Consider the following 24,034-nt stretch of genomic DNA (forward strand, 5'->3'; position numbering starts at 1 on the left):
CCCACTTTCTTCTCTGGAGCAGCTATCAATGTTTTTGGAGCCTGGCTAAGGGGAAGTTGAGTTGAGGACACCGTCACTTGGGTTTGGGGGCTATATTTAAGTGGTGGCAGTCACTTGCATGTATACTTCTGTTACTGTCGGCCACCTGGTGTGGGATGGCTTCCAGGGACACGCCCACACCCACCCAGCATCGTGGCACCGTGGGGCAGGGCCCTGTGTCACACTGGGACATCCACATGTCCTGCAGACCATGGCACTGGCAGCCTGTGGGCAGAGCCGGAGAAGCCGGGGATGAAATGAACAGAGCCAGACCCTGGTCTGTGCAAAATTCCTCCCATCATGAGATGGTAGAAAATTGTAAGCGAGAGATTTGGTTCCCACGGATCCACACTCAGCGTGGACGTGTTCTGCCAGGGACACACCGAGCAAAGCAGCAGGTTTAACTATGAATCCACCTTTCATTTTTCTCTCTTATGACAATAACACAAAACACAACTTATCAAAATTCTTGTTTTTGGCAAACATGTAGCAGCACTACAAACAACAAACGTATCTGCATGTTAAGGGGCATGTTTTATGAACCAGCTGGTGGAACCGTGAGTTAGAGCACGGCTGACCCATCCTGATGCAGTCTGGCTGTTCTAGATGAAGTGAAGCAAACATTTCTTTCTGAACAAGGGCTTTCCACATAAGCTTTCCATATAAGCTTTAGCCTCTCAAAACTCGATCTGCCCTGGTCTACCCAAGAGGCCTCCCGGCCTCACTCGAAACCTGTGCATCACGGTCTCTGGCTGGAAGTCGCGTGACCAGAACCAGGGACTCTCCCAAGTCCAGGCACCCCCAGGCCTCACCTGTCCTCTTGGGCCCTCTGTCTGCATGTTTTCCCCAACCTTACACACATCACAGCATGAAGCACCCCCTTCCCAGGCCTCCCGCGTCAGGGATCATTTTGGCAGGTAGGGCCTCGGTGGTGGTGGTGGGGGGCGCGGCCAGGAGAGCAGGGGCTCTGAAGGAGCAGGTGCCGGGCCGCAGTCCCGCCCGGCCTCAGCAGCCGGCCTGCACGCGGCTGACAGCAACGCCAGGAACGCAGCCTGCTCAGGAGACGGACGAAGCTGCCAGCCCGTGTGCCCTTCGCCCAGGCGGGGGTGCTGATGCTGGGCAGACCCTCTGCAGCCTCCTCTGTTGCACGCCCACCACGCTCCATAGATGAGGTGCTCACCCCGTCAGGAAGCCCCTCACACCCCGGCCAGCCACAGCTGGGAGAAACCCTGTGGGAGTGAGTGCCTGAGAGCCTCCCCGCCACCCCTGCCCACAGCGATGGGGTGCACCGCTTGGATGATGAAGGACAAACTCAGCCGGGACACGGCACTCCGACCCCGCCTTCATGGCCCAGGGCACACGCTGCTCCTCTTTGAGCTTTGCCCTGCGCGCTGTGTCACCTCCAAAGCCCAGGAGCTCCCACACAGGGCAGTGAGCTTACCCTCCTGTGTGTCCCAGGCTGGGGGCTCCAGGGGGCAGGGCCGGGGGCGGGTCCACTCTGTGCCCAGGGACCAAGCAGCAGAGGGCGGTCACTGCGGCTGGGCTCAGAAAAGGTTTGCCAACTTCCCGCCGGCCCGGTGAGCGGGCCTGGCTGAGGGCCGGCCTGAGGAGGCCACGACTCTCCCCTGCGCTCCTGCCAGGACCGCAGCCATCAGCCCTGGGCTGGCACCTGGCCCTGGCTCCCGCCTCCCCACAGCCCAGGCGCAGACCTGCCTTCTCAGGTGCGTTTTTGGCTGGCGGCTACACCTTTTTCTCAGAGCACGCTTTCGCTTTGCTCTTCACTCCTTGGTTCCCTGCCACCTGTCCGGCAGTCCTTCTCAGGCCCCCACGAGGGCTCTCCTCCTCTCTGCCCCGCAACAGGCCCCAGGGCTCAGTTCTGAACCCGCTTCTCCCTCCCTGGCTGACGCCAACCCACTCTCACTGCCCCTCTAGCAGCTACCATCGTCTCCCTTGCGGGTGTGACAGCCGCTCAAACTGCACGTCGGACTCTGAAGTCCGAATTTCTCCCGACAAACCTGCCTTTCCCCTCAGCTCGTCACAGCCCCCATCCTGCCTCCGTCCGTCCGTCCCTGTAACCGACAATTCCCACGTGGCTGGTGTAGTTTCCTCCTGCTCTTCCATTCCTCAACGTCCAAGGCACTTCTTTGGAAAGTTTGGGAATCTGCCAACCTTATTGGAGCATAATTCACATACAATAAACTGCAGAATGTTCTTTATGCCTGGTACCGTCCTGGTTCGCAGGCCTACCCCAGCTGCTGTCCGCAGACACTGCGGTCGTCCCGCGCTCGCCGTCTGCAAGGTGCGCCCACCCCATCCTTTCGCAGCCCGCCTATTTGTATCTTTGTATTTTTTTTTTTTTTTAAAAAGCAAGAACAGATTTCAGAAATTTAGAATTTGTTCTTGCTTTTTTAATATTTAGCCTAACAATGTCAACCTTTTATTTGGAATATTTATTCCATTTGCATTTAATAAACTTACTCAAATGGTTTTATTTTATGTCTACCACTTTATTATTTGTTTTCTATTTGTCTCATCTGGCTTTGGGCCTAAGTTCCTCCTTTCTGGCTTTCTTTTGTATTAATCAAATACTTTTTTTAGTATGCTATTGTGTTTCACTTCTATTGGCTTTCTAACCATGTCCCTTTGCATAATTTTCAGTGGTTGCTATAGAGATCACAATGTGCATCTTTATTATATTCATATGCACGTGCTATGTGTATACACGCATGTCGTTATCATAGCCTACTTACAGCTAATGAATTAGTGTAGGTAAAATGCTGTAACACTGTATTTCCATTTATTCCCCCAACTCTCCTTAATGCCATTATTGTCAAATATAGCACACATAGACACACACTTTGTAACTCCCCCCAAATATATATGTAATCTTGTAACTGACCCACATAGTTATAAATTCCAGTTCTCTTCTCTCCTTACTATAGGTCTGAGTTCCCTCAGCCTGAAGAATTTCCTTCATCCTTTCTTGTCATGCGGGTTTCCTGGTAATAAATTATGTCCTTCTCAGTTTATCTTAAAAGTGTCTCATTTTCACCTTTAGTTTTGAAGGATAGTTTTGCTAAATATAGAACTTTAGGTGACAAGTTGTCTTTTCATCACTTTGAATGTGTTATTCCAATATCTTCTGGTCTCCCTTGTTTCTGCAGAGAAACCAGCATTAATGCAAATTGTGTCACTGTCCTGTGGTGGGTGAGTGTTTCCTTCGGTCCCCTTGTTCTCTGGCTACTTCCAAGATTTCTCTTTATCTTTGGCTTTCATAGGTTTGACTTTTATGAGCCTGGAATTGGCTTTCTTTGTGTTTACCTTCCTTGAGATTTGTTGAGATTCTTAGCTCTTAAAGTTTTTCACCAAATTTGGGAAGTTTGGGGCCAGTATGTATTCAAAATATCGTTTCCTAAATTTCTTCTCTTGCTAGTCTCCCTCTTTTACTCCAGTTACACACAGTTTGGATCTCTTGATATGGCTGCAGGTCTCCAAGGCTCTGTTCATGTTTCTCTCTTTTTTTCAGATTAAGTAATTTCTACTCATCTGTCTTCAGGGTCAGTGATTCTTTTTTCTGCCATCTCCAATGTGTTGTTGAACCCAGTGAGTTTTCCATTTCATTTATTATATGTTCAGCTTTATCATTGCCATTCAGTGTGTGAGTGTGTGAGTGTGTGCGTGTGTGTGTGTGTGTGTATATACATATACATATTCCCCTTCTCTGTAGAGAATCACTTTCTTTTCACTCATTAAGACCATTGTTTCGGCCGGGCGCGGTGGCTCACGCCTGTAATCCTAGCTCTCTGGGAGGCCGAGGTGGGCGGATCGTTTGAGCTCAGGAGTTCGAGACCAGCCTGAGCAAGAGCGAGACCCCACCTCTAAAAATAGAAAGAAATTATATGGACAGCTAAAAATATATATAGAAAAAATTAGCCGGGCATGGTGGTGCATGCCTGTAGTCCCAGCTACTCGGGAGGCTGAGACAGGAGGATCGCTTGAGCCCAGGAGTTTGAGGTTGCTGTGAGCTAGGCTGACGCCACGGCACTCACTCTAGCCTGGGCAACAGAGTGAGACTCTGTCTCAAAAAAAAAAAAAAAAAAAAAAAAAAAAAAAAAAGACCATTGTTTCTTAGAAATTCTTGCCTGCCAAGCCCAATGTCTGTGTCCAGAGTCAGCTGCTGTTGTTTGCCTTTTTTCCCCTGAGTATGGGTCACATTTTCTTGTTCCTTTGCAGTTTCCAAACTAGGTATTACAGTAATTCCGGGTTTTCTTGTGCCCTTCTGACGACTGTTGGTGCTTACTCTGGTGGGAAGTTGACTCGCCGGGATCCACGCTGCAAAGCCCGTCCCCCCAGGGGTGCAGCAGCAGATACCTCCGCTCAGTCCCGCAGTTGTGCTTCCTCAGTGTGGCTCCCAGGGATCTCCCTGCGCCTCCACAATTTGGCAGTCATCCAAGGACTTGGGAAGTTTATTTTAGTTATTTATTTATTTTCTGACTACAAAGACCCAGTAGAGAATGGGAAGTTTATGTTCAGATTTCGGTGCTCATTTTTCTGTGGTTCCTTGGTTTCTGCGGGTTCTCCTCTAAATTTCCAGCTTCTCTGCCAGACTTGGACTCTGTCCTCTGATACCTCCAGCCAGCAAGGCGTTAGCTTTCTGCCGTGTGAGCGGCGTCCAGGTTGGCAAATGAACTCGCTGTTTAAAAGCAGCCCGCTCAGTATGTTACCCAGGCCAGGGCGGCTCTGTCTTTCCAGCGCAGCTTCTCTCCGGCCCCCGCCTGCGTGTTCCACCAGGCCCCCTGGCATCTGGCTGAAGATCTGGACAGAATCTGTGCTCCGATTTGGGGCGGTGGATCTTCTGCAGTCCTCACACTTCCAGACTCTCCCCCTTAGCTCCTCAGCTGCTCTGAGGGGCTTGAGCTCTACTCTCTGCCACCTGCTGGAGCCCCGGGGGCTTGGGGAGCACCCTCATGACCCCTCCCTCTTCTGCTTGCCACTTCTCAAGAGCAGACTTTCCTCTGGCTTCTGCCTTTTTGAGACACTTCCCAGGGGCCTTAAATAATTATTTTTTGAAAAACATCTTGCCCAGATTTCATAATGGTATCTGCCGGAAGGTTCAGGCAGTCACTTCATACCACCATTACAAGAAGCTTCTCCCACCGCACTCATTTTAAAACACACCAGAGCACGTCACTCTGCATGCTCGCCGCCCTTCAAGGGTCAAGTACAAACTCCGTAGTAAAACCTATGACACCACACAAAAAGTACTGTATGGATTCCTTCAAAGTTAAAAATTCCTATAGACCCCCTAAGGTTGAAACTTATTTTTCTTTGTCATACTGCCTAAATAAGTCTGTGCCAGGATTGGATCTTTTCCTTCTCCACCTCCTTCCCGGGCCTGGCACGCACTGAAGCCGGAAAGCAGAGGGCATTAGGGAATGTAGCCGAGGTGAAGTGAGAGACAGAAACTTTTCGCATGATGTAGGCAGGTTCCCGTTTGTGCTCTGCAAATGGTCAGTCTGTCTGGCGGGCGCCCTGCCAAGCAGGATCTAAAGCCCCCTCCTTCTTCCCAGACCTTCTAGAAGAAAAGATGGAATCCAAAGAGTGAAGGAAACCCAGGGGTTAAGGCATCAAAGGAAATAGTCCAGAGGGCAGAGGGCAGAGGGCCTTGAAGGGAGGGGCTGGCCACTAAGGGCACCCAAAGATCTAGAACAAAGACTGAGGTTGGGGACAGGCGAAGGCAGCTGCTCCTACCGCTCCCCCCTCCTACGGCAGGGATGGCCAGGTACCCCCCGCCCTGACGTAAAGACTGTTCACGTTTCCTCCCGGATCCGGTTCTTCTTGGGGGAGTCAGAGTGGGCGCAGGTGGACAAGTGCAAGGAAGAATTGTTCGGTATAGACTGTTCCATACCCTCCATTTTTACTCTCAAGAACATTTTACAAACCAAAAACTAAGTACAAACTAACGTCTATAGTTCTCCTACAACCATACAACCAAAACAAGTTTACAAATTAAAGCCACAATAAACTACTAAGCCAATTAAGTCCATATTAACGGTATTAATTTAATGCAACGGATGATGTTTTGCTGAAGCTAAATGTCCCTCCTTTGTGTGACCCTGGCACTCCTGCCGCGCGGCAAGTTCCTCACCCTTTAATGTGCCACATGCCACGTGCCCATGACAACGCACTTCTCCCACCGTTTCCCTCCCTCTGAACTTCTGGGATTCCTTAGTTTGGGCTGCAGGCCTGACGCCATTCGGACCTGGCTCAGCAGGGACGTTTCATCAGGTGTCCAGTCGCCGGCTTTGTCCCTGCCTGCAGGCTGGGAGTTAGCTAGGCGTTTGTCATTCCTGTGACCCCTTCGCTGACCACCCCACCATTTACTGCCTCCAGGGAGGAGTGGAAACAGCCCAAAACAATAAAGGGAATGGAAGCACTGAATGTCTCCAAAGCCAAGTTTTCATGGTAAGGCCAGGCTTTGCTGAGCAAGAAAAGGATTTGTGAATTCTGACCAGACAGAGTCTGAGGACTTTGAATGTACAGCCATAGAAGAAGAAGGAGGAGCAGGAGGAAGGAGGAGGAGGAGGAGGAGGAAGGAGAGGGAGGAGGAGGAGGGAGGAGGAGGAGGAGGGAGGAGGAGGAGGAGGGAGGAGAAGTAGAAGAGAAGAGCGTACAGGACAGAGGCATGCAGGCTGGTGATGATGTAGGAGTATTTTCTTACCTCTGAAAACAGAAGTGAAAGTTTGAACAGCTGCAGTGGGGGCTATTTGGAAGAGGGGAAGCTAGACCACAAAGTCAAAAGACTGGTTGGGCCTGAGAGAGGCCCTTCTTCCCCTGTCTCTGTCCCCTTCTGGGTTCTAAATGGGAAATAGGGACTTGACTGCCCATGTCCTGCCAGGAAGACCCAGGCGAGCCTTCACAGCAGTTCCGTGTTCCACAGGGGGCCGGGCAGCCTCACAGAGCAGGGGGGGATGAGGGCCCAGGGGGTCTGAGCACCTGGGCAGGGCTGAGAGGGGCTGGGCCTGGAGGGAGGGACCCAGCGTGAGAGCACGGGAGGGCCTGGGCAGTGGAGGCCCGCAGCACACGCCCAGGTGAGCCGCTGGTGCCTGCCCTCTGGGAGCTCACAGCCTACTGGGGGTGACACGCAGGGCAGGTCAGAGGAGCTCTTGCCAGAAGCCCCAGACCCGGGGCTGGGGGTGTGAGGATGCAGGAATTTGAGCACTTACCCACAGAGGATAAGCTTTAACCAGAGATGACAGCTGCTCTGAAGTGGCAAGAGTTTTCTGCCACCAGCTTAAAAGAGCACTCCTAACTTTGGTTGAGGACAGTTATGGGGAAATAAAGTTCATATCTGCACATCTGGGTTGTGACTGTAAATTAAAATCTATCACCTGTGGTCGTATTCCTGTGCCAGTGGGAGGGGCCAGCACTAAAGCTAAGGGGCCAGCCAGAGGGGCCAGGGGGTACTTTTACTGTTAAGCAAATTATCAGCACAAACATGCAACATGCCACTGGAAGAAAACAGCCCGGGGAGGGGAGGGGGCATTGTCTGTAGACCCAAGCAGGACTCCTGGGCCACCCCCCCACTCTCTGCGGCACCTTGGAGCCTTCACAGGGGCCGTGCTCCGTTCTGCTCCAAGGCACGCGCTGTCCCCTCGGCCTGGAATGGCTGTGTCTGGCTTCAAGTCTCAGTTTACATTTCACTTCCCCCAGGAGTGTAGCCTGAGATCCCAGGACAAAGCAGACCCTCATGTCACATTCATGGTCGCCTGTGGTTTTTTCTCCCACCCCTGCCCCGCGACTTGTCCAGCCAGCGCCGGACCAACAGGGGGCGCCCACTCAATGTCGCACGGACGGCGGCCGGCGGCTCTGACGCAATGCGGGGAAGCGACTCGTAGGTTCTGGTTTCAAGTCCTAGCTCTGTCTCGTTTTAGTTCTGTGAACTTGGCTAGATAGACTGACGTCTCTGGGCCTCAACTGCTTCATCTTTAAAATGGGCACTCGACGCACCAGTATTAACCTATCAAATTTTCCTGAGCACTAGCTGTGCCTTAAAGTCAGGTGCCTGTCCTCTGGGAGCTCGTAGCCTACTGGGGTTGACAGATTGGGGTGGACACACTTAGCGGAAATGCAGGAAGGGCTGGGGTGGGAGCACACACAGGTGGTGGGGGCACAGAAGAGGGAGGCCTGGCCACTGTGGGGTGCAGGTGGGGATGGAGATGGGGAAGGTGTCAGGGACTTCAAAGAGGAAAGGAGGATGGCTGGACTCTGGCATATAGGCGAAAGAGAGGTTTGCCGTGGGTCAGAGGAGAGGCATTCCTGGCAGAGACATCGGGATAAAGCCCAAGAGTCACAGGCAGGGGTGTTCTGGGGGTGACAAGTGTGCCCTCCTGGCTGGAGGGCGGGCGTGTGCTGAAAGGCCCGGCGAGTGAATTGCTCCCAGGAGCAATCCCGTTTCATCCACGGCCCACTCACACCCCGCCTACGACCCCAGACGTGTACGTTTCAGCTATGAGTATTTCAGTGTGTGTCTCTAAGCAATAAGGACTTTAAAAAAACATAACCACAATGCTATTATCACACCTAAAAAAATAACAAGTCCTTAATATAGTATTTAGTCAATGTTCACATTTTGATTGTCCATTTTTTTGTTCAGTTTGTTTAGTTTATAGGAAACAAACAAGGTTCACATATATCTTTTCAGTCTCATTGTAACAGATTTTTCCCTTCTTTCTGTTTTTTCTTTCAATATATTTATTGGAGAAACCAGGTTGTTTGTCCTGTAGAATTTCTAACCGTCTGGATTTTTCTGATTGCATTTTCCAGGTGTTAACATGCTCACCCACCCTCTGAATTTCTTATAAACTGGTGGTTCGGTCCAGAGTAGTGCCAACCAACAGCAGGTCATGTGAGTCACAAATTTAAGTCACACATGTAATCTAAAATTTTCTAGTAATCACATTTTAAGAAGCAAAAAGAAACTGATATAATTAATTATAGTAACACATTTTACTTAACTCAGTATATCTAAAATATTATCCTAACACATAATCAATATAAAAATTAATATAAAATTATTTACATTCTTCTTTTGTACAAAGTTTCCGAAATTCAGTGTGTATTTTACATTTATACAGCACATCTCAATTTGGACTAGCCACTTTTCAATACTCATGTGGCCAGTGTCTACTGTATTTGGACAGTACAGATAGAAGTTTGATTATATTCAGGGTCAAACTTTTGTCAAGAATACTTCATGGGTGTTGTTTTCTCCATCGGAAGGCATAAAATGTCTGGTGGCCTCTCTTTTTGTGATATCAGCAGTCACTGATGGTCATTGTCTTAGATGCACTAAATCTTAAGAGTTGCAAACTGGAGATAGCCTAATTCTATTCTATTCCTTCTGAATCTTTTTCTATTTTTTCAAGAGACCTGGTCTTGCTGTGTCCCGCAGGCTGGAGGGTAGTGGCACAATCTTAGCTCACTGTAGCCTTGAACTCCTGTCCTCTAGTGATTCTCCTGCCTCAGCCTCCCACAGTGTTGGGAGTGTGGCATGAGCCACCGTGCCTTATCCTTTCTGAATCTTGTTCCTTGGAATACTACTATAAGAGAGACTCCCCCCTCACCAACTCTTTGGTTAGTTAATGCGAACAATACATATAGCAGAGGGAAGTACATGCTCGATGCTCTCCTTTATCTAACAGTTCTTAGAGGGTTAGAGCTGTGTAGGACAGGTCCCTGCGTTTGCAGTGTGGAGAGTGGGTTGGAGGAAGAGGATGGCTGAATGGAGCCCAGGGAGGAGGTGATTATAATCTAGCCATGGTGAACCCATGGGCAGCCAGCCAAGCCCCTCCCCTAAGCCTCAGGAATCTCTTTCAAAAGGCCCAAGAAGCTTAAGCCACCTTTCTGGTGCCCCTTCTGCCTGGCCTGTACCCTGGGACAGCCACTCCACTGAGGCTCCATCCCAGGCTGTCTCTCACCAGGGGCTAGGTGGGGAAGCCTGCAGCCTCCCACCCATGCCCCTTGCTTCCTCACTGCCCCCAAACCCTGCAAGGGCTCCCGCGAAGGTCACTGAGGGCCTGTCCTCACCTCCCATAGCCCCTGTGTCTTTCACCCTGGAGACCTTCCCTGTCTCCATGGGTTCTCTCCTGTTTCTCTGCCCACCTTCTTCCTGTGCTCGGCCTGGGTAGAAGCTTCCTGGGCCTCTGTTCTGGCCCCTCTCCTGCTAACCCCGAGCACAGACCCCGCCCCCAGCCCTGTCCTCTCCCCTCCCCCACTACCTTATACCCCAGCTCCTCTCCTGGGCTGCAGCTCTTTGCCCTCTGCGCTTTCCTATCTCCACCATGTGCCTGGCAGCTTCCTGAGGGCAGGGACTGCGTCTGCCTTGTACGTTTCTCACCCTGGAGCCCAGTCCAGTGCTGGGCATGCAGTAATGCAATCAGCAGCTAGTTGTTGAATGAATGAATGAACATGGGTTCCTTCAGTGCCTTGTTTTTGCTGGTAGCTCAGCCCCCGTTTCACCCCCTTTGACTACCTGTCAGACACAGCTAAGGTGAGTACTGAAAGACGCCTCTCTGCCTTTATCGTCTGTGTTTGTGATTTACAATTGACATAGCCAATTTCATGGACTTTTGATAGTTATATCACATTTCCAGCAGTTGCAGATATACATTTCCCCCTCTCAAAGCTGCACTACGCCCCACGACACAATGCTGTGAGGTGCTGGGTTTTTCCACTCCTTGTGCAGAAATGTCCTCCCAGATTTATGCCTCCTTTTTAATTTATTTTTAGAGATGGGGTCTTGCTATGTTGCCCAGGCTGGAGTGGCTATTCATAGGAGCAATCAGACTCCTGGACTCAAGTGATCCTCCGGCCTCAGCCTCCGGAGTATTTGGGACTACAGGTGCGCGCCACCACCCCTGGCTTTGCTGCTTCTTAGTGAGAGGCTGCTGAATGGGGAAGAGCTGTCTGCGGCTGGCAGGATGTCCAGATGGGTGGGGCAAAGGGAACAGGCTACGGGGACTCAGTAGGGCCTGGGGTGCAGTAGAAAGGGCCCCTGGGGAGATGTCAGGCTTGGTCCTGCCCCAGAGTGGCCTTGGGATATATGTGACCTTGGGTAAGTCGCCCTCCCTTAGGAGCCTCCTGTGGGTTTCTGGGTCAGGTAGTGATAGAGACGCTTTGCTCACATCCTGAGTGCTGTCCTCGGGATCCCACGCAATCACGTGGAGGACAGGAAACACATGTTTGAGGGGTCACCGCGTTCCGGGGAGCGAAAGCAGGCACTGCAGCGGAGATGTCCTCAGGCAGGGCAGCAGGGCCTCCGCGCCTGCGCTGCTCCCCAGCTGGCGGCGGCGCCCCGCCACTCGGGGTGCTGGCGGCGGCGCCCCGCCACTCGGGGTGCTGACGGCGGCGCCCCGCCACTCAGGGTGCTTACTGAGAGTCCGTGATAATCCTGCAATCTCGCACCTCTTCGTACTGTTCACAAAAGCCCAGTTCCACAGTTTCGTTGGATCTTGGGTCAGTTCTGCAGAAGGTCATGAATGATTTCCGATGCTGACCCTGGGAACGCCAGGCCCCGCAGAGCTCGCAGAGGACCAAGAGACAGACATAGGCACGAGTCACAAAGCACTGGGGTCTGTGCTCTACCTTGTTCACGCCCCCTCCCCCCCATGGCGACACACAGACTTCATGAGCACCTACTGTGTGCCACTGAAGGTAAAGCTTAGGCAAGGGTCGGGGCAGAGAAGTCAAGGTGACTGGCAAGTTTCAGGGAGCAAAGGGCCTGGCCTCGAGGTCAGCGGGCTCTGGAGACGTCTGCCGCATGAGCGAACGGTCACATGTCACTTGCATATGAAGTAGCCTGGGCGTCTCCTCACGTCATAACGAACCGTGGCTGAGCCCCGCACCCAAAGAGCAAGCAGTCTGTGGAAACAGTGATGCTGGTTTGAGGAACAAGGTGTTCCCTACAAGTGAATTAAAACAAAAAAGTTTTTGCAAGTACATTTTTGAGAGAACAAGTTTAGCCCTTAAAGCATCAAAACTTATTTCAACCATTTTGCATATACTTCCTTAAACTATTTTATGCATTTTCCTATCAAACTAAAATCAATGTATCCTTTTTCCGATAACTGGGATCTATCCTTAGGAAGAATAAAAGTCACATTCAAGCTGAACTTTTCAAGCTAGCTGTTTTATGGATTATTACATATTTTACAAGTCCTTGTGTCAGGGATTTTGAGTAGATGGCAGGGTGGTAGCTGTTCTGCTACCTGCGAACCCTGATCAGAAGCAGGCTGCCACTAAATGGTCTGGCCTCAAGCTCTTCACAAACAGGGTGACAGGTGAGAGTCCTCTCTTGTCCTGCCATGCTCTGGACCCCAAGGCAATCAGAGACAGGTTTTTAAGAATGAATACAAATTTGCTCCTGGGGCAAGAAAAGCCTCTGTCCAGCCTCAAAGGAAAACCTGAGCAAGGGGCTGACTTCGCTTTACAGAGGAGCCAGTGGGCTCAGAGAAGTCCAGCACCTCGCTGGGGTCACACAGCCAGTGAGCAGCAGCGCTGGGATTGGAATCCCCTTGACTTGTTCGCCTGCTGGGCTGTGTGCTCCTCACTCAAGACCCCCGGACCACTTCCTTCCTGAGTGCTTCTCTCTGCTTCTTAGGGTCAGCGGATCCTCCCACCCTCCATGCCTTTCCCAATTGTGACTTGTAATTTAACAGGGGCTGAGGGCTCCTTAGAAGTGTGTTTTGCACAACAACCGAAAGGATCAGAGCCTGCCGCTCTCCCCTTCCGAGTTCTGTGCCTGGGCTCGGCTATTTCACCAATTGGCTTTTTCATTTTTATCTAGACCCATTTTTATCATTCTTTTTCTGAATTGCTGACATTGCTGGCCTCTAAAAAGTGTGGAATTATTTTATAGACATATATTTTTTATTCATTTAAAATCCACAAGGCTGAGCTGTCTACCTAAAAAAACTGTAATTAAATGTATGAAGAGGAATAAAAGGAAAAGACAGTTATCTACTTCAAGCAAAATCAAGGGCTCTGGGCACTAATTCAGCACTCGGTGAGGCAGCCAGAAGCTCGTGTTAGAGGGAGCTCACTCAGGGCCAGGGGGCCCGAACAAGCTCATCTGCCAGGTGTTAGAAACACAAAAATTAGGCCAATTAGGCTCATAGGCCATGTCTCAGGCTATGTCCAGGCCACCTACCACCAAAGCACCTTGAGACACTTCCCATTTGTTGAGAGCTTGGGTTTTTAAACGACCAGTGTCTGCCCTCGTACACATTCCCAGTGTGTACAGAGCGATCATCGGTATTCAGCGACCCCCCCACAGCCTGCTGCCTGACCCCTGTTTGAGGACTAACTCCGCCCAGTGTGCATGGTGCTTCCTAAAGATCAGTAAGTGATTTCATTAACATGTTCATCTCTTCTGACACTGTCAACCCCGGGAGAGGGGAGGGAGAGGGGAGGGTGGCGGGGTACTATCCCTACTTCACAGATTAGGAGCCAGATTCAGAGAGGTTAAGTGGCTGTGCTCAAGTGCTGGAACAGGAAACCTGATAACAATTCTCAGGCCTCCTTTCTGTCACAGCAAAGTGGCCTCCCACGGGACAAAAGGGAACCAACCCTGAGGGTGTACCCCCCGACGTTTCGAGTCCCCTACCAACATAATTGGGTAGGGCAGAATCCTTTCCCATTTTTTCAGATTAAGACATGGGAGTTAAAGTTCAGTGACTTGACCGGGGTCATAGCTTCAAAGTGGCAGAGTTACAAAGAGATGAAGAGTTGCCACGAGGCATTCAGAATCCGCCTTCTAAAGAACGGACGCTGGCTGCACCCCGTACCACACGGCAGAGAGTCAGATTTATTCAGTACGTACCCCGGAAGCATCAGGGACACAAGGATGCACCTCTTTCTCAGACAGACTTTTTCCCAAACAAAAAGGAAAGATGATTAAACAGACTCAAGTGAGTATCCCTGGAATCTAGACTCAATTTGGCTGCTAGTCATGATTCAGATCTAACCTTTTTCTTTAAAGCCTGGAAAGGGTACCTACCTACCAGTTGTCCCCTGGATTCATCCACATCTCTTTACTTGCCATAGTAGGACCTTCCCATTGGCCTGCAATTCAATTTCTCCTTTCACCTTTCTTCAGCCCCATTCAGGCCTCAACCAGGGCAAACTCCTGCTGTTTTCCAAACACACACACACACACACACACACACACCACACACACACACACACACACACACACACAGCCCTCCCTTGCCTCTGGGGCTTTGCCCATGCTGTTCTCCCATCTCTAATGTGAACTCTTACTTATCTTTTATCTGCATTACTTCCATGATCTTTCCCGATCCTCAGTCAGAATTAATGGCTTCCTCTGCATTCTACTGCATCATAGAATGCGTCACACTGAATTATTAATTACTAATATACCTGTGCCCCCACTAGAGATGGTGGCAGCAGAGGTCAAGGCTTATTAATCTCTGTATTAACCTTGTTTAGCCTAGTCCCTTGCGTTTTGAGTGTGTACACACACACACACACACACACGCACACGGGGGGTGGGGGGCGGGAACCCTCAATAAAGGCCGCATGGCTGGCTGTTTAAGAACAAGGTTTTCATAGTCAACCCGGCTTCAGTATGAAATTCAAAACAATGAGGACAGGACTCAAACATGGCAGGGAAATAACATACACTTTTAACTCTCAAAATAAATACTAATCAATTTTATTTTATAAATACAGATGCTGAGTTTTCTTCCAATTACCAACAGATCAGTTTCACATGCCATTTATTACTGGTGGTGGTTTAAAAAATTATTTAAGTAACTGGTTAGGTCAGGATAAATGGGCACCATTAGAACTGCTAAAAAAATATAGCTGGATACAATCTTCCAAAACTAATATTCTGGGAGAAAAAAAAAAAATCTCTGGAATTTCTGAAGTGGTTAAAGGGAAGTGGAGAGAAAAAACACAATCAAATATTCATTTGATAACATTTGCCGGCTGTTAGAAGCGTCTCAGCTATGTGAAAACTGAAAGGGCTCTTAGCAGTTCAGAATTGGAGAGTAATGAGTTTCCATTTCAACTTATGTCTTTCAAGCAAATTTTATTTTCTTAGTGATTTACAAAACTAATTAAAAAGATTAGCAAGAGATAATAACTCATCCTCTATTTTGGCCCTGGCCACTTTAAGTAAGAGGCAAACTAATTCTGCAGCTTTGGAAAATGTCAAACAGAGTTATTCCAGGAGACATGTAATCCTGCAGGTTCTACCCAGGTCATGGCAGCAATTGCAGACATCAAACAAACCCCAAGCCCAAACTAAACAAACCCGAGTCTAAGTGGTGTTTGGAGGCATACATCACTGGGCAGCGTGGGTCATGCAAGCATGGTGCCCACTGTTGACCAGTTCTGGGCAGTCTGATCACACTCAGGTGCAGGGCTCCACACAGTGGGCCAGGAAGCCCAGAACTGGGGAGTCTACACAGGGGAGACTCACAGATGGAACCCCAGAGCCCCAGGCTCTATCTGGTTGTGTGGAATCAAGATGAACACTCTAATCATGAGTGGTGCTACTGCTTGGTGGTGCCACAGCCAGGCTGGAGGGCCTGTGATTGAACGCACCTAGTTTAAGGGTTTGGCATGAAGTTTAAAGTGCAACCCGTGTCTGGGGAAATCACAAATCCGTTCTTCAATATTAACACTGACCTTCAAAAACTTTTTTTATTTGTTTGGTAAATGTTACTTGTTACTCTACGGGAGGAGCCCGCAGCATATCCAAGACGGTGCCTCTCTCTACCCTTTTTGACTCTCAAAGGAATGAGGCACACTGCTTCTGCTCCAGGCTAACGCAGCCCCATCTCTTCATGCGGAATAAGACGGATTTCTTCAGATCAAGTTAAAGCTTTCAGCTGCGTGAGACTGGGGTTTGTCAGCTATGTAGTAATTCTATTATGCAGTAAGTTCTTTACACAGAAAATAACAATGTAGCTGTAAATTAAAATGGAGCCCAGGAATGCTTGCACAAAATATGGAAATGATTATGAGACCTGTGAGTTCCGTTGTTATGCAGGACAAACACAGCCACTGGAGAGCACACTTGTAAAGTGTTTGTGTTGCTAGACAATATGTAAATTCAAATGCAGTCAACAGCATCAGCTTACATACAGCCCCGGCTTTTGTTCAGGCTAGGCCTGTCATGATGTAACATATGGAGATGGAGGTTCAAGAGGAATGTCAAAGCTGCAAAGAAAAAACATCAGGTCGGGCGAAGTAAACTCAATTTTTATTCTTTTATACAATACATGGATATATGGATAAATTTTCCTTAAAGAGTTGCAACCCTGAGGCAATGTCCTTGGGTACATAACGTATAAAGCAACAGTAAATGAAATCTGAATGCAGGAATGACAATTGGACTTCAAAAACATAATTTAATATTTATGAAATTGCACACATACCAATAGTATTCTATGCCTCATCTAGTCTCTTAATCCAACTATTTCAACTGCCTTGCAGTTTGCATATTGGACAGCCTGACTTTCTACATATATTTTGTCATATACAATGCCTTCCTTCTGACCAAAATTTAATAAATTAACATGGGATTTATATATAGGAGTTTTTGTCTGGTGAGTGCATTGTCAGAAAGCCTGCCCAGTTCCTGACCACAGCGTCTGCCCACATAAAAACTCTGGGCCCCGAAGGGGACTGGACGCCATCTGGCTGCAGTAAGCTGGGAGTCCTCGAGGATCGCCCGAGATCTACCAGAGGCAAGTTTCTCATCAAATTTGAGGGCCGCATTAAGGGTGTGGCAGAGGAGGTGGAAGGCAGGCCACAGCCGATTAGAAGAGACGGGACATCAAGCTACTGGGTTAAAGAACCAGCGAATGTGATGTCCTTCGTTTTCAGGACACACAGCCTGTCCACTGTGGAGATGGGGCAACAGTGGGGGCTACAGGTTGACTGTGGTCCCTGGGGGGCAGGGACAGATGGGCCTGGGTACAAGGAGACCACACCATGCTTCTTGTTCATGACCTAATGGATGGCCACAGACCCGCCAGTAAATAGTGGAAACCTGTTTCTGAATATTCCATTTCCCCAAAGTTTTATAAACTACGGTGGAGGGCAAATGCTTATGAGAAACTAAAGGTGAGTTCATTATATTACTTATATATTATCATCTTCCCTTTGAGGATAACACAGAAGTGTAAATAAAAAGCAGACAAATACCTAACAGGTGACTGGAGCTATAAGCTCTTTCAACTAGAGGGTGACTTATACCTTAAAATAATCACCAGGCCTGGAAAGCAAATCTTGAAAGCAAAATCTAACTTTGGCCCACTGATATACAATGATCCTGAGTCCCTCCTCTATTCCCAAAGTCTGTTTTCCCGAGGAATATCCTCCAATAATATTCATCTTGTGGCATAATTATTACAAAGGGTTAAGTGCAGCTTTATCCTCATTTTAGGCAGAGACTCTGCCCTGGTCCGACTGTCTGTCTGCTCACTTCACTTATCAGAACTCCTGCGCGGCCGGCGGAAGCTGGATACGTTTTCGTTCAGTGCGTAGATCCTTCGGGAGAACTCTTCAAATTCTCCCAGCACTTGTTCGTCACACTCGACTGCCACGGCACTGTCCACCGGGATGCAGTTAAATGCTTCTAGCTGATCGCCTGAGGTGAAACCTGTGGCTTCTAGCCCAATGATTTCTTCCGCTTGCTCCACGGCACAGCAGAGCTCGGCTTCCGAGACCGGGTGGAACTCACCTGGCAGCTGGATGCAGGCAGGGCCAGCCTGCTCGCTGGGCAGGAGAGTGCCATTCACTGTGGCCGGGTGCCCAGAGAGGGCTTCTGCTTGCTCTTGGCTAGTGTGTACGCTCACGTGGCCTCCATTTAAGCTGTCACCCAGATCTACTCCTTTTTTCTTGTTTTCTTTGGAGAAGTCCAAGGAGGTATCCAAGGAGGAGGACAGAGATGTCGTCTTTCTCTCGGACTCTCCTGTGGAAGGGACGGTGGTCACAGGCTGGGCTAATGCCGAGTTGTAACTGGGAGGAGGGGTTTTGTACTGGAGTCTCTCATTCTCTGAGCTGGCCCGTTTCCGATGTCCTTTGTCTGGTGAAGGGATTCCCCCAGAGAAGCCTACATCCACACCCCCAAATACGGTGCTTTGTCTCTTGGGAACAGGGATTGCACTGGAAGTGTGATGTCTGTCGCTAGAAGAGAACCAAAAACAAGAAGTTACTTTCTGCTTCAGAACTTGGCTTAAGCCTTCCGGATCCAGAGACAGAAAACAGAATATTCAGGTTTGAGATAATGAAAATAAACAATGATCAATCTTAGACAGTATTTATTGTAGCGTCTGAATGCATGAAACATGAGGCACGCTGGGTCCACCTTTGGGACCTTCCTTCAACAAGGACACAGACGTGTTGCACTAGATTGAGAGAAGAGGACCCCGGGAAGGTGGGGGGATGGAAGCCTGTCACCTGGGGAAGGTCTCGAGTACCTGGATGGACTGGTATGGAAAGAAAACCACATGAGGGATATAATCAACTGCGTATTTCTGAAGGGCTCTGGATATCCTTATTTTCATTTTTAATATTCAATTCTTCCTTTGTCTTTGTAAAGCAGTCACTCTCATTTGGCAGAGAAGTTAAATGACTTGCCCATGAAAACTCAGTGAGGCAGTGACAAGGCCAGACTAGAACACTTGACACATGATTTGCTGGCCGACGGCCTGTCCAACACCCAAATGCAAATCACCTTGCGTTAGAGAATGGGCAGGGAGAGGATAAAGGGTACCTTTAAAAACATTTTAAAAATTTTTATTTTCGGGGGGTGTACTTTTTAAAAATGAAAAATTAACTTGGGAAATGCCTTCTCCTTTATAAGGCTAGCCAATACTCGGTCTTCGGTTCCTTCTTTTGAGCCTGAGTTACTTCTCAGGAAGATATCTTTGGGCCAGCAAAAATAATCATTGTTCAGCTATACAAAGCTTTATAGTTTCTGAAGTAATTCCATATACATCATTTCACTTGGTCCTTACAAAAACCCTGTCAAGAAAGCAGGACGTGCATTATTACACTTAAGTCTGAAATAATAAATAATAATCAGTTAATGGAAATAGAGTATCTACCCCATGGAAATGATGGCTATGTTATGCACTGGGCTAGTTAAGCCACCCTGGGAGCACTGATCACAGTTCTGGATATTGTATGTGCATGAAATTAGTTAGCTTCAATACAACTCCATAAACAGACTGGGTCCAGAGGAGATCCGTTTGACTTGTGTTCTTCAGATCAGGAAACATGCACAGAGAAGTTAAGTAGCTTGTAAAAGGGCAACCACCAGGCGGAAGTAGAGGCAGGACTTGAACCTATACACTCGTGGCAAACAGTTACTCTACGTGTCAGGCCTTGGAGAGGGGAGACAGATGCAAGAGAGCAGGCCCTGCCTCCAAGGAGCTGCCAACCTTGTAGGAGAAAGACATCCCCAATTATTCAAATAATACATTTTCAAATGACAATTGCACTAAGTGCCCTAAAAAAAGAGAAAGGTTCTAGGGTTCCTCTACCTGTGTCTATAGCCACAAGCCCTGGGGCCTCTCCCTGCTCCCTCTTCTCTCAGATATTCTTCTGATGCTGGATTATATCTGTGGTCTCAGACACCCAAGCAAGGGTTATTCTTCTTGGGAAAACGCAACCACAAGGCTTCTAATCTGTGGGCCTGCTGGATTCCTTTGCTTGTAAGTATTGGTGCCAGGAGAGATTTCATAATGAGGGTGGTCACTGGGGTGCATATACAACTGGGAAAGCAGATCAGTAAATTACCGTTTTTAGTTCTCTAGATAAACAAAACAAAACAGCAAAATCTCCTGGCCTTAATCTAGGTTTTCAGTTAATATGTTGTCAAAACTCACAGTAATTTGGTAAGCTACGCATTTTTGCCAACCTTCTTGTTTTTACTCTACCACTTGCTGACAGCGTCCCTCTCTAAATGATTTTGCAAGTTGACTAGGTAATCAAACCACAACAGAGCATCAGTACCACCCGCAGTCTATTCTGGGCAGACAAGCCAAGCTTTCACTGGCACCCCAGCTGGGAAGGGTGGGAAGCACCAGGTGAACCAGCCTGGAACACTGAGGAGATGTCGTTGGTGTGTGACCAGAGTCAGGTGCTTAACCACTCATGGCCGTGACCCTGGCTGCCACCCCTGCCCTCCATCCAGGCATCCGGCTTTGGTTGTCTGCTGGGCCCCCAGTGGGCTGGTAAAAGGCAGGGCCTGAGGAACAGGCCTGCAGCACACCTAGACGCACTTACTACACAAGAGGAAGAGGGGTTGTTGTACCCCTCACTGATTCTGAGACTCTGAAAGTTGCCTCAGCTCTGCACACCAGAAAAGTAAAGTGTGACATCTCCCCACCCCCGGGCCACCTACAACGGGAAGGGATGGCCATTTTCCCGAGCACTGGTGATGTTCTGAGCACTGCGGAAGGTGCCCTGCGCACACAGGCCTTCGCACGTGCCCTGGGAAGAAGGCAGGCAGGTGGGTTGGTCACGTGGCTTATTCATGGCTGAAAAACCACATCTGAACTAGATTCGGTCTAACTCCGGGGCCATGCTGTCTGTTTCGTCCCACGTGGGAACATCATATTCAAATTCAACTAAGACTTGCTAAGTGCCAATGACGTGGCACACATCAAGCTAAATGCCATCGCACAGGCCTTCTCGTTTACCCACAAGCTCTATCTAAGATGGTATGTTACTCCCATTTTCACAGACGGATTCTAAGGCTTTGAGAGGTAGAGACTTTGGTATTTTCTGACATCCTGATTTTGTGACATTCTTTTCTAGTTCCCTTGAATTTTTATAAGAACTCAGGTAATGATTTCAGATGCAAATTGGAAAATCCAAATACCAGTAAAATGGTCTCTCTTAAGAATGGTAAGAAAATGAGTTATTTTGGATAGGCAGTAAAGAATTGTACATACCTGAGGTTTACCTTTTTTTTTTTTTTCTTTCTTTTTTTTTTTCCAGAGACAGGGTCTCATTCTTTCACCCAGGCTGGAGTACAATGGCATGATCATAGCTCACTGCAACCTCAACTTCCAGGCTCAAGTTAACCTCCTGCCTCAGCCTCCTGAGTAGCTAACACCACATGGGCACACCACCATGCCCAGCTAAGTTAAAAACAAATTTTTTTTTTTTTTTTTTTTTTTTTAAGACACAGGTCTCACTATGTTGCCCAGACTGGTCTTGATCTCCTGGGCTCAAGCGATCTGATCCTCCTGCGTTGGCCTCCCAAAGTGCTAGGATTACAGGTGTGAGCCACTGCCCCTGGCCAGGATTACCCTTTTATCATCACATTTTGTCTTTTCCCCCCATTTTTAGCTATGTGAGATGAAACTTTTCAAAAATTTTTATTAAAGCCTTTCTTATAACCTTAAAAAAGTTGAACAAAAAGGGTATTTTCTTGTTGCCTTTGGGCCATCCATATGAACATGTATGACTAAGTGATGACACAGTAAGATCACAGGATTTTTCAGGGACATTTGTTTCTCAGGACATGAGTCTGGAGTTAAGTCTGAGTCTAAGCTGGGGTTTTCCTGTGTCCTCTCTCACTGTCAGATGGTCAGTGTGACATGTCGGTGCTCTGCCTGCAGTGGCTGCTCTATTCTTCCTTAAATATTCTGCTGCTAGTTGGCTGTGTTCTCGTAAAGCAGATGTCCTAAGACCTGTGTGCAAAGTAAGAGTAAACAGGATTCGAGCGATGGGCCAGGAGACGTCCTAGGCATAATATGCTTATTACATGAATTTTGTAACATTAGTTTTGGCTGCTTAGAATTAATTTTTTTATTACTTCCAGGATCTTAGCTGCACTTCAGATTTTAAAGATAGGTGAGCTCTAAACAGCTGAAATATTAGATGGTTACCTTAAAATACATATAAACACACATGTATTTTAAATTATTACAATAGTTTGTACTTATAGTAAAACCCCCCAAATATAAGCTATTTAAAAAAATTAAAATCACAAGCTTATTACCTATCAAATACAAAGTAGGACCTTTTCCTCTTAAACTTTGATTTTATGTATGTATGCGTGTTTAATTTTTAAAAAGCCCTAAGGTTGTGTTTGTGGCATATATACATAATTCTATATACTGCTGTTAGATGCTATTAAAACCTCTTGGCAAACACAATTTTAAAGGGCTGCTTCATTGAATGGAATATCCTAATTTACTTAATTATTCCCTTAATTTTGTAGATTTAGGCTGTTTCTAAACTTTTACTATTAAAAAACAAACTGCTATAAGCATCTCTGTATAAAAACTGCTATAAGCATCTCTGTATAATAAAATAATGTTGATTTTCTATTTAATAGGTTTTGAGAAAGACCCTTTATTATATAGTGTATTACCAGCTAAAGAAAAAAAAGAGGATTTTATCTCTACTATTGGCGAAAAAGAGAAAGGTAGCAATTGAAAAGGCAAATGCTAGATCAGAAAAGAAGACTGCTCAGCAGGTTTCAAGGTTCTTTTTGTCTGATTACAGTCTGGCCTCATGATTATTTCATCTAGATAAAGGGATTGAAAATTCATAGATTTGCTAATTATATGACCAATTTTTAAAGGCTGGTGACAACTTACCAAATGAAATTGGTACGTTAATTTAGGTTGTGATGAAAAACTTATAGGGAGTTTCTATTCTTAAAAACAACCAAAAGCGTAGATGCGGGTGTTTTGGGAGGCGTGGACGCAGCAGGAAACGTGGTAGCTTTTCTTTATCCTCCGCTCCCACCAAGGGGCCCTGCGTGTGCTGAGGGTGCGGAGCCTGAGGTTCGAGCATCTGGACCGAGTCCACCAGTTCACCGCACGCCCTCTCCTCGTCTACATTGGCCTTGAGAGGATGTTTCTTCCAGCTTGGCTCAGGTCCAAACTGGAAACATGACATCTGGGGTTTAATGCTGAGATTTATTAAAAAAACAACAACCCAAAGATACAGTAATTGCAAATTTACTAGGCTACGGTTTAGTGAAAGACAGCATAGATTGTTGAATAATTGAACCACACCAGAGACTGTTAAATTACTTAATAATAAACCTTTTGCTATAAGTAAAAAAGGATATCCTACGGTTACAAACAATAGCATGATGAGGGAGAAGCCAAGTGACTTGGAGTTTGGAGGTCAAGGAGGACAGGCTGGTTTAAATTTGGCTTCTTTAGATCAAGTTTTCTCTGAGCTCTCTGAATTAACGTGATTAATTTCTTTCTCATTCTGTGAGTCCTTATTTATTGTTGTCAGTTACCTTTTCTTATCTCTTCAGCTCTCTCTGGAGGGTGGAGGTAACAAGAAAAGATGTGCAAAGACCTGGATTCTACTCTCAGCTCTGCCACTATGATTTGGAGTTACAACTTAAGGTTGAGCTCACCATTTATTAGCTTTATGACTATGGGCAGTTTTCTCCTTTGTGAAATAGATCATTGGACTATGATAAGGATTAAATAAAATAATGCACTTAAAATCCTTGGCAGAATGCCTGGCATATACACTGATGGCAGAAGTAACTGTGGTTACTGTCATTATGATTAGCTTCCACGGGCTTCAAATTCCAAAAGTATTATCCCCATTTTACAGAAGGGACAACCGAGGCTCAACGACATTCATGTCTTGCACAGGAACACAGGGTAGGAGACAGCAGAGGACAGATTGGAATCTAGATCTCCTTTCCTCCACTGTTTTCCCCTACACAGCATATCATTTAAAGCAGGAACAAACAGAGCTCTTCCCACCCAGTCATATCTCCATTTCTGTACATCAGGGAGCTAGCTGCAAGAAGCAAATAAAAAATTAAGGCAAATATGAAAGAATTTTGGAGAAAAAGTACCAAATCAATCAACAGATTTATTCTGTTCAATGTAAAACACTATTTTGGGGTTTTCCCCATTTTTCTTGGGGGCATGAAGTAGGAAAAGCTTTG

At 47.5% G+C, this 24,034-nt stretch overlaps 1 protein-coding gene across 3 annotated transcripts in view; it reads right to left on the reverse strand.

The window, feature by feature from the left end:
- Positions 1-14,760: 14,760 nt before the first annotated feature.
- UVRAG (UV radiation resistance associated) overlaps positions 14,761-24,034 on the reverse strand; it is a 281,364-nt gene continuing 272,090 nt past the window's right edge. For 2 of the 3 annotated variants that reach the window (XM_069470994.1, XM_069470993.1), the window contains one exon: positions 14,761-18,267. In XM_069470994.1, the coding sequence (XP_069327095.1) occupies positions 17,565-18,267 (703 nt within the window). In that variant the 3' untranslated portion in view covers positions 14,761-17,564. Of the gene's footprint in view, positions 18,268-19,644; positions 19,650-22,947; positions 23,021-24,034 lie in introns of all 3 variants that reach the window. The other variant, XM_069470992.1, reaches the window with a different exon arrangement.

This window comes from Eulemur rufifrons, chromosome 6, assembly GCF_041146395.1.
Source record: "Eulemur rufifrons isolate Redbay chromosome 6, OSU_ERuf_1, whole genome shotgun sequence".
Classification (NCBI taxonomy): Eukaryota; Metazoa; Chordata; class Mammalia; order Primates; family Lemuridae; genus Eulemur; species Eulemur rufifrons.